This window comes from Notothenia coriiceps, unplaced genomic scaffold (assembly GCF_000735185.1).
Source record: "Notothenia coriiceps isolate Sejong01 unplaced genomic scaffold, NC01 NC01_scaffold00032048, whole genome shotgun sequence".
NCBI lineage: Eukaryota > Metazoa > Chordata > Actinopteri > Perciformes > Nototheniidae > Notothenia > Notothenia coriiceps.
In genome coordinates, this window is record NW_011364749.1 from 1 (window position 1) to 13,162 (window position 13,162).

Sequence of the window (13,162 nt, forward strand, 5' to 3'; positions counted from 1 at the left end):
CCTGCTGATGTTCAGGTGTATATCAGTATGTAGTGTCTCTACTTTAAAGAGTCCTCTCCTGCTGATGTTCAGGTGTATATCAGTATGTAGTGTCTCTACTTTAAAGAGTCCTCTCCTGCTGATGTTCAGGTTTCATATCAGTATGTAGTGTCTCTACTTTAAAGAGTCCTCTCCTGCTGATGTTCAGGTGTATATCAGTATGTAGTGTCTCTACTTTAAAGAGTCCTCTCCTGCTGATGTTCAGGTGTATATCAGTATGTAGTGTCTCTACTTTAAAGAGTCCTCTCCTGCTGATGTTCAGGTGTATATCAGTATGTAGTGTCTCTACTTTAAAGAGTCCTCTCCTGCTGAAGTTCAGGTGTATATCAGTATGTAGTGTCTCTACTTTAAAGAGTCCTCTCCTGCTGATGTTCAGGTGTATATCAGTATGTAGTGTCTCTACTGGGACATGTCTCCATGCTTTAATGTTCAAAAAGCTCTTTATTTTTCTCATACTCTCTGTGCTGCAGCACCTCTTTTCCCCCTCCGTCTGAAACCAGAGCCCAGTCTGCTCTGATTGGTTAGCTGTAGGGATTGGTCAACCACTAAGAGGATGTCAAACTCCTTAGCCTATCACGTACAATGTGTTGGAGCACTAGCCAATGGCAGCGGGAGTGTTAAATATGGATGTCACTATGTTTAGGAAGTAAACAAAAGAGTCCAATGGAGGCGTTTCAGGCGAGGGGGGGGGGGCGAGAGAAACTCCCTCTGGAGGGGGGAACACTTGAACACCATTTACATGCATAAAGACCAATAAAACACACTACAGGGAAGGGGGAAAGCATAATGTGGCCTGTGTGGTCCTGAACATGGTATTCACCAGTCCATTCAGACTTGTGAATAAATAGCATCCATATGAACCTGGCGTGTTTCCAGCTTTGAGTGTGGTGTCCTACTTAAAGAGGATTTGAGTTTGGAGGAAATGTATAAACGTGCTGCAGGTTCATCAGGCGGGTGAATGGATGAGCTGAGGTTTGGACCACCATGAATGGGTACACACTCCCGCCACCACGTAACAGTTAGCATGTTGGAAAACATTACTGTGTCACCAAGTCTGGGAGTAAAAAGTGCATCCTCTAAGTCTAATCCCCTCACATCTGCAGCATATTGACTTAGTCCTACTGTGCTGCAATGACTACCTAACAGAAAGACTATACATTATCGCAGTAATAATTCTGTCTGGATGGCTAGGGTTGGAATTTCCTCCAGCATCGGTGTGTGAGTGTGTGTGAATGTTAGCTTCCCTAGAGAAAGTGCTACTGCTCTGAAGTGTGAATGGGTGAATGACACGTAGTGTGTGAAGCGCTTTGAGGTCGAAAAAGACCTGATAAAGATTTATTTAAGTACAGTAAATGAACCATTTGTGACGAATATTTAAATAGTTTTGATACTCCAAACTAAAATGTAAACACATCTACCAGTGTAAGGTCATGTATGCACTGAAATGCATCTGTAATGTATTGTCTTTTTTTCAAATGCATGCACATTTACTCAAAGCCAGAAACGTGTTTTGCTCCTATTGTAGACCTTTAGAGCCTTGAGTAAGTGTGCAGTCATACCCTCATTCTTTATTGATGCTGTTTTTCTGACAGCCTTGAATCTTCGAGACATAAACAACCAGCTTTATCAAAGACAGGACACACGTCTTCAGTTATTTCACTCTTATTTAAGTGAAAATCTCATTTGAAAACCACAAAATAAATAAGGGATTAATAAACAGAGGTCTAAAGTAACTAAGTAGATTGTCTCAAGTACTTCTACCCCACTACAATTCAGAGGTCAATTGTGTACTTTTACTCCACCTTTAGTTACTTCACAGATGTGGATTAATGATGTGAAATATAAACAAGTGTTAAATCTTTAGTTCCACCTGGAGTAAACTCTCAAGCTACCCTGCAGTATACAAAGTCATTACAACTAGCTGCAGATCTGAGTACTTCTCCCACCTCTGGTAATAAATATATGGCAACTACCGTATATGAGTCATAGTTACTATTCCTGTATTTTTAAATCCACTTCTCATGCTCTACTAATGTAAGGCTATATATGATTGTCCTAATATTATACGATTATCCTAACAACGGAATTTAAACATCCAATTTTTTAAAAGCTTTCTGATTTCAAGAAAAAACTTCCATAAAATGTCAATTCTAGTTATTACACACACTCCAGTTTACCCTTTAGTTCTCTGTTCCCTGCATTAACCCATGCAGGCCAGGAACAGAGTTTATACTGAATAGATGTTGACACATGCAGTTGATCTGGATTTTAATGAGTGAGTTTATAGATCTGAAAGTGGTATAAGCAATTTATGGAATGATTTGAGGGACTTTTGCATTCTGAAATGTAGTTTTACATTTCATTATATCGGAATCAGGAATCCTTTATCCGTCTGACATCGGGGAGTTTCATGACATAACAGCAGCAAATGTGCAGTGCAGATTAAAGTAGAAAGAGTAGGCTAACATTTTATTTAAAAAGGCAAGCACACATGAATCAAATACAAATAAAAACACATGTTTATTTCATGAACAATAATGGAAATGTTCCTAAGTACAAAATAACATAAGGCAAGGCAAGTTCATTTATACAGCACCTTTCAATACAAGGCAATTTCATAGAGCTTTTCAAAAATAAAAGGCATAAGATATACTTTCTTGATCACATTTTTTGATTTTGTTGTTGTTATAGTAACAGCAGCATTTTAAAACAAGGAATTGCACATCATTTGAAAATAGAAATAGCACAACAAAAATAGAAATATAAAACATACACATCTCAGAATAGAAAATAAAACTGAACTAAAAAGTCAAATATAGGCTACAAGTTGACCGAAAGATCAACATCTGTACATTAGATTATCTGAAAAAAATGAAGGGCTAACTAAATGTAAAAGTAGGATCGTATTTACATGTGTGCTTCCCTTCTTGTGTGTGCACCCTTTTAAAAGATGAATAACAGGCCTGATTTTGTCAAATGCAACAGAGGAATAAACAGTATACCTGTAATGCTATTGCCACTGTTGTGTAGCTCACCTCCTGCTGCAGCAGTCTAGGAAGGCTAGTCTCAGTATGAGCAAGAAAACTGTCAATCATACCCTTAAAATATCTTATATTACATTATATATACATTATGTTTGTGCACGTTGTAACCCACACTTGCAATGTTGCTTTATGGTATTTAGTGACCCACTGAATTCACTGTTTGTATCCAACCTGAGGGCCTCTTTTTGTTTTCTTAAGAGTGCTAACGCAACCGAGCTTGCTAAGGGAGGCGGGGAACCGAATGCTAAAGGGGTTCTAACGTGCAGCTGGATCAACCAATAGGGAAGAACCTCGTCGTTCAAACCAGCCAATCAGAGGAGCGGAATGCCGCGCTGCTCCTCTCACAGACCAGAAGGGGGCTTGGCTTGTCTTCGAAGACCCTCCCCTTCGAGGCCGAGGGTTTGGTTGCACATAGGCTGCAGTTTCAGTTTGTTTTATTCACCATTTTGAGTAGCTGAAGGCACACAAAAAATAAGAATATTAGCGTTTGGAGGACACATCGGTGCAGTACTTTTATTTTTACGCGCTCGCTCGCACGGTGGAGTTGTGCTCCAACCTCGGGGTTTTTTTTTTGCAGAGCGGGAATCTCTATATTTCTTTTTTTCCCCTTCTCCCCCTGTGTGCTTCTTCCCCCTTTTTTCTTACATCCTTTAACCTCTACAGTATTCCTGCAAAATGTCAAGACCAGTAAGGTAAGGTGTGCCAATTCCGTCCTGTGCTGTGCGTAATGCTGTGCAGAAAACATGCACGTCTCCACACGGCGCTGTGTGTCTTTTATGAAGCTGGGAATAGTGTTTATTTCATGAAAAAATAATGGGAATGTGCGTGTGTGTTGCTTCCCTTCTTGTGTGTGTGTGTGCACCCTCTTTTTCTAACATGGATCCCATCGCTGTGGCCATGCTGTGTGTCGTGTCTATCAGGCTTTTTAAAAACCAGCCCATCATGTGTGCATTGTTTCCCTGTTTATGTAGGCCATGGTGTGATTTAACCAATTTAAAGGCTCCACTTATGCATATATTTCCCCTCTCTTGGTTGAGAATGAGAATATGGCTTCCCATTCATCCAGGGGAGGCTCTAAAACCGCTAACACCCCCCATCAAAAGGGGGAAAAAACCGACCGGGGGAGGTGGCGTTTGGCCTCGGGATTTGATCTTGTTGCCGCGCAGAATAGGCATGTCGAGGCTGTAGTCTGGTTATATCACATTTGCATTGAATTACGTACATTTCTACCTATTTACACCGATAAAACGTGCAGTATTAAAGGATCAAATGTCGCTATTGGAGGAATAACGGAGGTATTTGAGTGTTAGCAGTAAATTAACCCTGCTGGCTGAAGTCAGAAGAAGGCGGAGAAACTACAAAAAGTCACCACACCCCCAACCCCCCAATGCATGACTCCCCCACCGTGATTATAACACATGAGGTTACATTTCAAAGGTTATTTAACTTGATTAGAAGAGTTTTGGATGCCTTTAGCTCTAATTTAAAGTTAGCCCACGAAATCTCGCGGGTTTTCAAGACATCTGAATGAGTCATTTGAAAGGGAACCGTTACTCAGGACTGTTTCTGTAAACGCAAATGAAATGAGGTTTGATTAACAGATGAACTAAGTAAGAAAAACCATTAACAAAGTCTTAAATGCATATATGATTCTGTATCGTCCATATTTGATATCTCAAACACACAAGACACACATGCCATTGGTTGTCTTGGAAAACCGGTTTCTGCATATTTATTTTAAATAATGCCCTTTTTTAATTGTGTTATTTCAACAGCCTCACATTAAAACTAAATAATTTACTCCATACATTACAAAGTCTTAAAGGTGATGTGTTAAACATGAGGTGTTTAATTAATTGTTATTTTACTTGATTAGAAGGTTTTTAGATGCTGTTATGGTCTAATTTAAAAGTTAGTCAACAAAATCAGAGTCATTTAAAAGGGCATCTGTACTTTCTTAAAACAGGAATTAGGTTTGATTAAAAGATTAATTAAAAAAGGTCCTAAATGCTTTTTTTTTAGACCTCAATTAGAGAGTAAAGCAAGTATAGTTAGATATCTCAAACACATCAACCACATACTCCAGAGTCTTGTGGTGTGCATTTACATATTTGTTAGTTATTCCATTTAGTTATATGTATATTCAAGTTAGTGTGTGTCTTGGAATACCTGTTCTGTTTGTCTATCTGTTTTTAAATAGTGCCATTTTCAATTGTGTTGCATCTGCAGCCCCACATTCAAAATACAGATCTAAAAAAAAATGAAGAGACCACTCAATATGTTTCTTAAATCTCAATCCCTACATGTACTGTAGCCATTCCTTTCCTGTGTCTGTTGAATTGCAACAGAGAGATGTTAGTAGTCAGTAGTTTATAGAATAAATAAATGTTAATATTACTTTAAACACTTACCTAGTTGACAGTTGGTCCATGACATTTCGAAGGTTTTCAAGGCATCTGAATGTTTCATTGGAAAAGCAGTCTGTAAATTAGGGATGTTTCTTCAAACGGAGACAACGTTGGATTATTGGATTACTGTAAATACAAAATAGTTTTTTTTAGTATATATATTTATCTTAATTTTATACTATTTTCTTTTTTGTTGCATCTGCAGCCTATCATTTAAAAACCTTGATCCCCACATGCAAAGTCATAAAAACACACATCTACTTATTTTACTTAGATTTTGCCTACGTTGGCTTACTTCTATTTTAGTTTGTGGTTATTTAGGAAATCAATGGTGGATGAACTAATTATCTCCACAAATATGAAAAAAAACACCCACCATCTGCTGAATAGAAATACTTAATTCTTCACACATGTTTACAGTAAGCCAGGTTCAACAACTCAACGTCTCTTCTCTAATTTTCTATTGGCCAATATGTTGTTGTTAAATCAACAGATACTGTACTTAGTCTGGGTTAATCATCTCCCCAGCACAACATTTGAATAACCCTAATTTTTATTTAAGTGTCCGACGCGTTCTAGCTTAAACGTTAGCGGCTATCCCTTTTGACCGCTGACCAGTCATTTCTACATCCTGGAATAACCCGTTAACCAGATTTTCTAGACCTTTCTGCTCGCTTTGAAAAACCTTTTGAGTTAGTCCAAACAAAACTAAATCAATACAGAAGGCAGTAGCTTTCTAAAGTGTTATCTTTAAAAGAGCTTTATGGGGTTCCTGACTACATTGGTCCACCACAGAATGGAGAAAGAACAGGGACCACCATTTTGTTCTTTTTTCAATTCGATCCTGAAATCCTGAGCTATCCCGTGGCTTCTCTTCACTTTTCTGTTTCTTTCGCTGTGTCATTTATCTCTGCCGCTTTTCAAACATTAACTCCAGACATAAAGGAGAGGTCATCATTATTGGTAATTCATCACGTGCCCAAAAAGAGGCGCAACATTGGTCGTTTAGCTTCCCCCGCGGTGACGATGCAAGCACGCAAAGTGGCTGTGCATCATAACATACTCCTAAAAAAAATTGATGAATGGAAAGAGTTGCCAACTATGTTGATAATCAATTTTGATGGACTTGATTAGTTGTCGCGGCCTTGCTTAGTGTACAGATTATCTAAAGCAATTCAATTAGGTAAACATTGAAATATAGTCCATATCTAACAATTACCAAACCATAACTTCTGACAGCTTCTCAATTGTAAAGATGTTTTCACAGAAACAGCTTAACGAACTCTACCGATGTGACTTTTTACTATTTCCTATCATTTCTATACCAGACAATTAATGGTTATTATCAGACAAAAGAGCACCTAGGTCGTAGATACATTTCCACATCACACGTTTTATCGTCAGCTTCCACAGTTTGGTATCTTTCTTTATTGGAGCTAATTGGAAACGTGGTGTGTTTCCTTCTGATGTGAAAGAAAATGTGTGTAAAACTGCCACTGAATATCACACATGGCTGAGGCTTACACTGTGGTCGGTGTGTGTTTGCTGTAACCAAAGTAGTTGTAAAATGTTCTGACAGTTACCCGTACTCCCTTCCCACCACATACACACACACACACACACACACACACACAGACACACTCACCAGCATAATGTGGTTGGGTGATACAGTAATGTAACCAGTGCACATTTTCTACTTGTTGTAATACGCCGGTATTCACGGGTATTGTCAAGCATTGAGCAACCAGTCCTGCCAACAATAATTTAGTGGTGCGGCGATAACTTCATTTTGTAGGACGATCGTGGGGTAAGCATTGCAACGATTCCCTCAATAAAAACCAATGGGATTTTTCCATTGGATTTCCGTATATTGCAGAAAATAAGCCTCGTTGCAAACAATCGTTACTTACCACGTTTAGTTCAGCTCATATTAACACACCACTTTGTGTAATTTGAATTGCCAGAATTAAAAAGCTAACGATGGGCTACAATCAAACACCATGAATACATAAAATATAGATATATACATGCACAAATTGGATGATGGATGGTTCATCTGTGGCTTTAACCTCCCCCGACGCAGCTTCTCCAGGTGTGTGTTACCTGAACTGAAGTTGGCTACTGTCACCTGAGGCTTCCCGCATTTATACTTTGCTAAATTAGCCTCGGAAACTGTAGCAGTGTCCCAGTGTCCATTTCACCGCCCGCAGCTTTGTGGCTTCCCAGAGAGCATTATACAATCCACACATGCACTCACAGCTAACTTGTTGCTGATGACTTGCTCATATTGATCATCTTTTTGCTGCCTACCCCCTCCAGCAGTGTCTAGAAACAGAAGTAACTTTGTCCTGTGTGAATGAAACGTAACACAATGTTTCATCTCTCTTCGCAGGAACAGGAAAGTGGTGAACTACTCACAATTCAACGAGTCTGATGCAGGTAAGAGATGTGTTTCAATAAATGTGGTATTATGATATCCTTGTACTGTATGTTGTAATTCAATGCAGTTACTGGCAAATCTAGAGAGAGATTAGTGGATAACCAGTATGTATGCTCTCGGCTAATACGTAATCCATTTTCCATCCTATTGAGAATCCGATAAAGAGAAAGGCCAACAGAAATAATAATAACTTGTTTGTGTGACGAACAGCCAACATGTCCTTGTATGTGAATGCCTGCGACTGTAAAACTGTAACCTTGTCCTTTCTGTGTAGATGAGGAGTATGGGGAGAATAAGCCTAAGAAGGTGCGTGCCCCCCCACGTGAGCCCAAGCAGAAACGCGTAAAGAACTCACAGGATGACAGGTGAGCATCGCTATAGATCGGTGAACTTTAAACATGTAACACACATCAACATATATCTAGGAACCCTGTGACAGGCACCAGGTATACCTTTAAGACACGAGGACCTCAGTAAAGAAGAGCAGCATTGAGCCTTTTACGGCCCGTCCACACTACAGCTTCAAAAAAAGCTTGCCGGCGGGCGCGTCTGAAGCTCGACCAACAACCAATCACATGAATCTCCCGCCCCTGACACACAAGCAGCGGTTTGATTGGCTAGAGCTTGTACTGGCATATGATATGATTTGATTGGCTGACGCTTCCACCGAAAGCTTCAGAAGCTGCAAGAGTTGAACCTTGCTCAACTTTTGCAGTCTGAAACGCCAGGAAAGCTCCGCTCTGCTACCCACAATTCAGTTCGGCGAAAAGCGAGGCAACGTGACGTCACCCCATTCAAAGTGAATGGGCAGACGCGTTGGAAACCGTTTTTGAAGCTGTCGAAGCTGTAGTGTGGACGAGCCGTTAATGAAAACAGTGTCTTCTGTAGCGTGGACATCACATTCAGCATTAAAGAGGCCCTGTTATGCTTTTCGGGGTTTGTACAGGTTGTTGTGCATGCAAATAATGACATTACTATGTAACACTCGGGCTGCTATTGGCTAGCGTTCAAACACATTTGACATTTAAAGGGGCGGGACATCTCTAAGCGGTTGACCAATCACAATAGAGCCGGCCAGCTAATAAAATAAGATAAGAGGTAATTTATTGATCCCAATTTGGGAAATGTTTGCATTGCAGCAACCTGAAAAACAACAAAACAAAACATTGGACATAAGTGGAAATAAACAAGACTGGAATTTAAACATCTCAAAATAGAATTAAAGCAAACCTCTCAGAGCAAACTTGGCTCTGGTTTCAGACAAAGATGTGGCGCATCACAGGCAGTATGAGAGAAGTGAAGTGATGAAACGTGCATAACAGGATCCCTTTAAGACACCATGATAAAGTTTGGCATGTGCAATAAGGCTGAGGGTGGAAGGAAGTCTTTATGAGGTCAAGAGGAGAGGGTAGCTGATCAAATACATGCTTAGAGAGGGAGGCAGCCAGGTGCGCTAGAGCCGTTCCAGGCAGAGGAATATTGGATGTTGATCTGCAGAGAGAAAGAAACTCAGCTGGAGGAAACCGGGAGAAGGAGCAGAGCTGCATCCGATCCATCATGGATGCAGCTCGTTAGGTTATAGCTTTCAGAAATCTTATAGCGGTCTTTCCCTGGACCGAGGTCAGTTCACTCTAGCCGAGCAGGGGTGACATGCGTTTCCTGTTCAGCCTCAACATCTGAGATATAGCTAAACCGCCGTGTCCTGCAGCAGCTGAACTTGTGTCTGTGCTTTCGACCAAAGAGAAACACTCCCTGCGTTCAGCTGGGTGTGCTGTCGTAACCTCTACCTCTCTGTAAATGATGAACATTTTCTCTAATAATCAACTGAAGACGTTGGAAATGTTTTCCTTCGAGAACCTTACGTGACGACATCGGCAGCATTGGGAGTTCAAAGAACGGATCAAGAACGCACCGAGTTACTTATTCATCCTTAAAATGTGTAGCGTTTCCAACACGCAGCAAACGGCTCCATCTGAGGACATTAATTAAATTAGGCTAGAAGTGTTGAAGTTTCTCACAGTTCAAATTAGGGCTGCTCGATTACGGCAAAAATCCTAATCTCGATTATTTGGATCAGTAATTAATATCACGATTATCAGTTTACTTTGAAAACATTAATTTATTGGAAGGAAAAAAAGTAAAAATAATAATCGTTTTATTTTGATTACGTTGTTTTCGTAATCGTTGAAAGCCATAATCATAATTGCAATTTTTTAAATATGATTAATTAAGCAGCTATAGTTCAAATAGCCTTCAACAATAACACAATTGTATTCTCTTGACTGGATTTTCTATATAAAACAATTAGCATACATACTAACATTTGAATGTACATGTGTTAACCTACCTGGTAATAAACCTGTTTCTGATTTACCGTCGCTCCGTTTGAAGCTGCTCATGTACCGCTCTAACGCTGAGAATAGAAGAGTGTTGCTCTCACAGAACAGCAGAGCACTGTTGTATTGATTTTGTTGCAATTAAAGTCCTTCTTTCTGACTCTCAGCCTACATAACCTGAGCAGCTGCTTCCTACATCCAAGATGCTAGCTTAGAATTAGCATTAGCCTCAGATAGCTTCACCACACTGCCTCTAATCAGCAACTCTGCAGAGGTCTGCTCTGATTGGTTCCTGGTCCAGACCCTTTCCTTGCTTCTTTGAGTGTTTTAACTCTGGTTGACATTTCTCGTATCTTTTTTTTTTCCAGCGAGGAGTCTGACGAGAAAGTCACCAAACCCAAAAATGACTCAGCAGGTAAGTCAGTTTATTTATTTTTCCGATTTGAGACGAGTAGTAATCGCTCGGGCGCTTTTTTGAATGGAAACAGCTGGAAAGTGATTACGTGGAAAGCGGCTCACTGACTTCTCTCTGCGGCAGATGACTTTGGCAGCAACGAGGAAGACAACGAGTTTGCAGAGGAGGAAGGATCGGATGAGGACGGGGGAAGTGACTACGAGGAAAAGAAAGGGAAAAAGGGGAAGAAAGCGAAGGTGGAGAAGCCCGCCAAGAGAGGACCGAAGAGAAAACGGCCTGCAGGTAACGTCCAGTTCAGTTCCTCTACATGTCCACCTGAGCGTCTTTGAAACGCCTGCTGACTGACGAGCCGTACGCATCGTCTTTGATAAACCAGACGCAGGGTGTCATGTGTGCTCGCTGGTTTTTATAGGATCTCATTAAGACAACAAATACAACATTAAGAGTTCTCATCAGGGCTCAACCATTTAATGTGTCCCTTTTTTAAAGGTCCCCTATTGTGCACACTCCACTTCTCCATGTCTCTTCTACATCAGCATGTGTCCCCTCTTCTACATCATGTCTCTTCTACATCAGCATGTGTCCCCTCTTCTACATCAACATGTGTCCCCTCTTCTACATCAACATGTGTTCTCTTCTACATCACATGTGTCCCCTCTTCTTCATGTCTCTTCTACATCAACATGTGTCCCCTCTTCTCCATGTCTCTTCTACATCAACATGTGTCCCCTCTTCTTCATGTCTCTTCTACATCAACATGTGTCCCCTCTTCTTCATGTCTCTTCTACATCAACATGTGTCCCCTCTTCTTCATGTCTCTTCTACATCAACATGTGTCCCCTCTTCTCCATGTCTCTTCTACATCAGCATGTGTCCCCTCTTCTACATCAACATGTGTCCCCTCTTCTACATCAGCATGTGTCCCCTCTTCTTCATGTCTCTTCTACATCAACATGTGTCCCCTCTTCTTCATGTCTCTTCTACATCAGCATGTGTCCCCTCTTCTACATCAACATGTGTCCCCTCTTCTTCATGTCTCTTCTACATCAACATGTGTCCCCTCTTCTTCATGTCTCTTCTACATCAGCATGTGTCCCCTCTTCTACATCAACATGTGTCCCCTCTTCTTCATCAACATGTGTCCCCTCTTCTGCATCAACATGTGTCCCCTCTCCTACATCAACATGTGTCCCCTCTTCTACATCAGCATGTGTCCCCTCTTCTACATCAACATGTGTCCCCTCTTCTTCATGTCTCTTCTACATCAACATGTGTCCCCTCTTCTCTCATGTCTCTTCTACATCAGCATGTGTCCCCTCTTCTACATCAACATGTGTCCCCTCTTCTTCATGTCTCTTCTACATCAACATGTGTCCCCTCTTCTTCATGTCTCTTCTACATCAGCATGTGTCCCCTCTTCTACATCAGCATGTGTCCCCTCTTCTACATCAACATGTGTCCCCTCTTCTTCATGTCTCTTCTACATCAACATGTGTCCCCTCTTCTCCATGTCTCTTCTACATCAACATGTGTCCCCTCTTCTACATCAACATGTGTCCCCTCTTCTACATCAGCATGTGTCCCCTCTTCTACATCAACATGTGTCCCCTCTTCTACATCAACATGTGTCCCCTCTTCTACATCAACATGTGTCCCCTCTTCTCCATGTCTCTTCTACATCAGCATGTGTCCCCTCTTCTTCATGTCTCTTCTACATCAACATGTGTCCCCTCTTCTCCATCAGCATGTGTCCCCTCTTCTTCATGTCTCTTCTACATCAACATGTGTCCCCTCTTCTTCATGTCTCTTCTACATCTACATGTGTCCCCTCTTCTTCATGTCTCTTCTACATCAGCATGTGTCCCCTCTTCTACATCAACATGTGTCCCCTCTTCTACATCAGCATGTGTCCCCTCTTCTACATCAACATGTGTCCCCTCTTCTACATCAGCATGTGTCCCCTCTTCTACATCAGCATGTGTCCCCTCTTCTACATCAGCATGTGTCCCCTCTTCTTCATGTCTCTTCTACATCAGCATGTGTCCCCTCTTCTACATGTCTCTTCTACATCAACATGTGTCCCTTCTTCTTCATGTCTCTTCTACATCAGCATGTGTCCCCTCTTCTACATCAACATGTGTCCCCTCTTCTACATCAGCATGTGTCCCCTCTTCTACATCAGCATGTGTCCCCTCTTCTACATGTCTCTTCTACATCAACATGTGTCCCTTCTTCTTCATGTCTCTTCTACATCAACATTTCATGTCTCTTCTACATCAACATGTGTCCCCTCTTCTTCATGTCTCTTCTACATCAACATGTGTCCCCTCTTCTTCATGTCTCTTCTACATCTACATGTGTCCCCTCTTCTACATCAGCATGTGTCCCCTCTTCTACATCAGCATGTGTCCCCTCTTCTACATCAACATGTGTCCCCTCTTCTACATCAACATGTGTCCCCTCTTCTACATCAACATGTG

At 41.1% G+C, this 13,162-nt stretch overlaps 1 protein-coding gene across 1 annotated transcript; it reads left to right on the forward strand.

Annotated features, from left to right (window-relative positions):
- The first annotated feature begins 3,475 nt into the window (after positions 1-3,475).
- LOC104960602 (nuclear ubiquitous casein and cyclin-dependent kinase substrate 1-like) lies at positions 3,476-11,011 on the forward strand. The gene is made up of 5 exons (XM_010788678.1): positions 3,476-3,775; positions 7,884-7,930; positions 8,206-8,296; positions 10,636-10,682; positions 10,806-11,011. The coding sequence occupies exons 1-5, from the start codon at positions 3,759-3,761 to the stop codon at positions 11,009-11,011; spliced, it is 408 nt and encodes a 135-aa protein (XP_010786980.1). The 5' UTR covers positions 3,476-3,758.
- Positions 11,012-13,162: the final 2,151 nt, after the last annotated feature.

Coding starts and splice junctions, on each gene's coding strand:
- LOC104960602 (XM_010788678.1), top strand. Junction 7,931..8,205: donor ATTCAACGAGTCTGATGCAG/GTAAGAGATGTG, acceptor CTTTCTGTGTAG/ATGAGGAGTATGGGGAGAAT. Junction 8,297..10,635: donor AAGAACTCACAGGATGACAG/GTGAGCATCGCT, acceptor TTTTTTTTCCAG/CGAGGAGTCTGACGAGAAAG.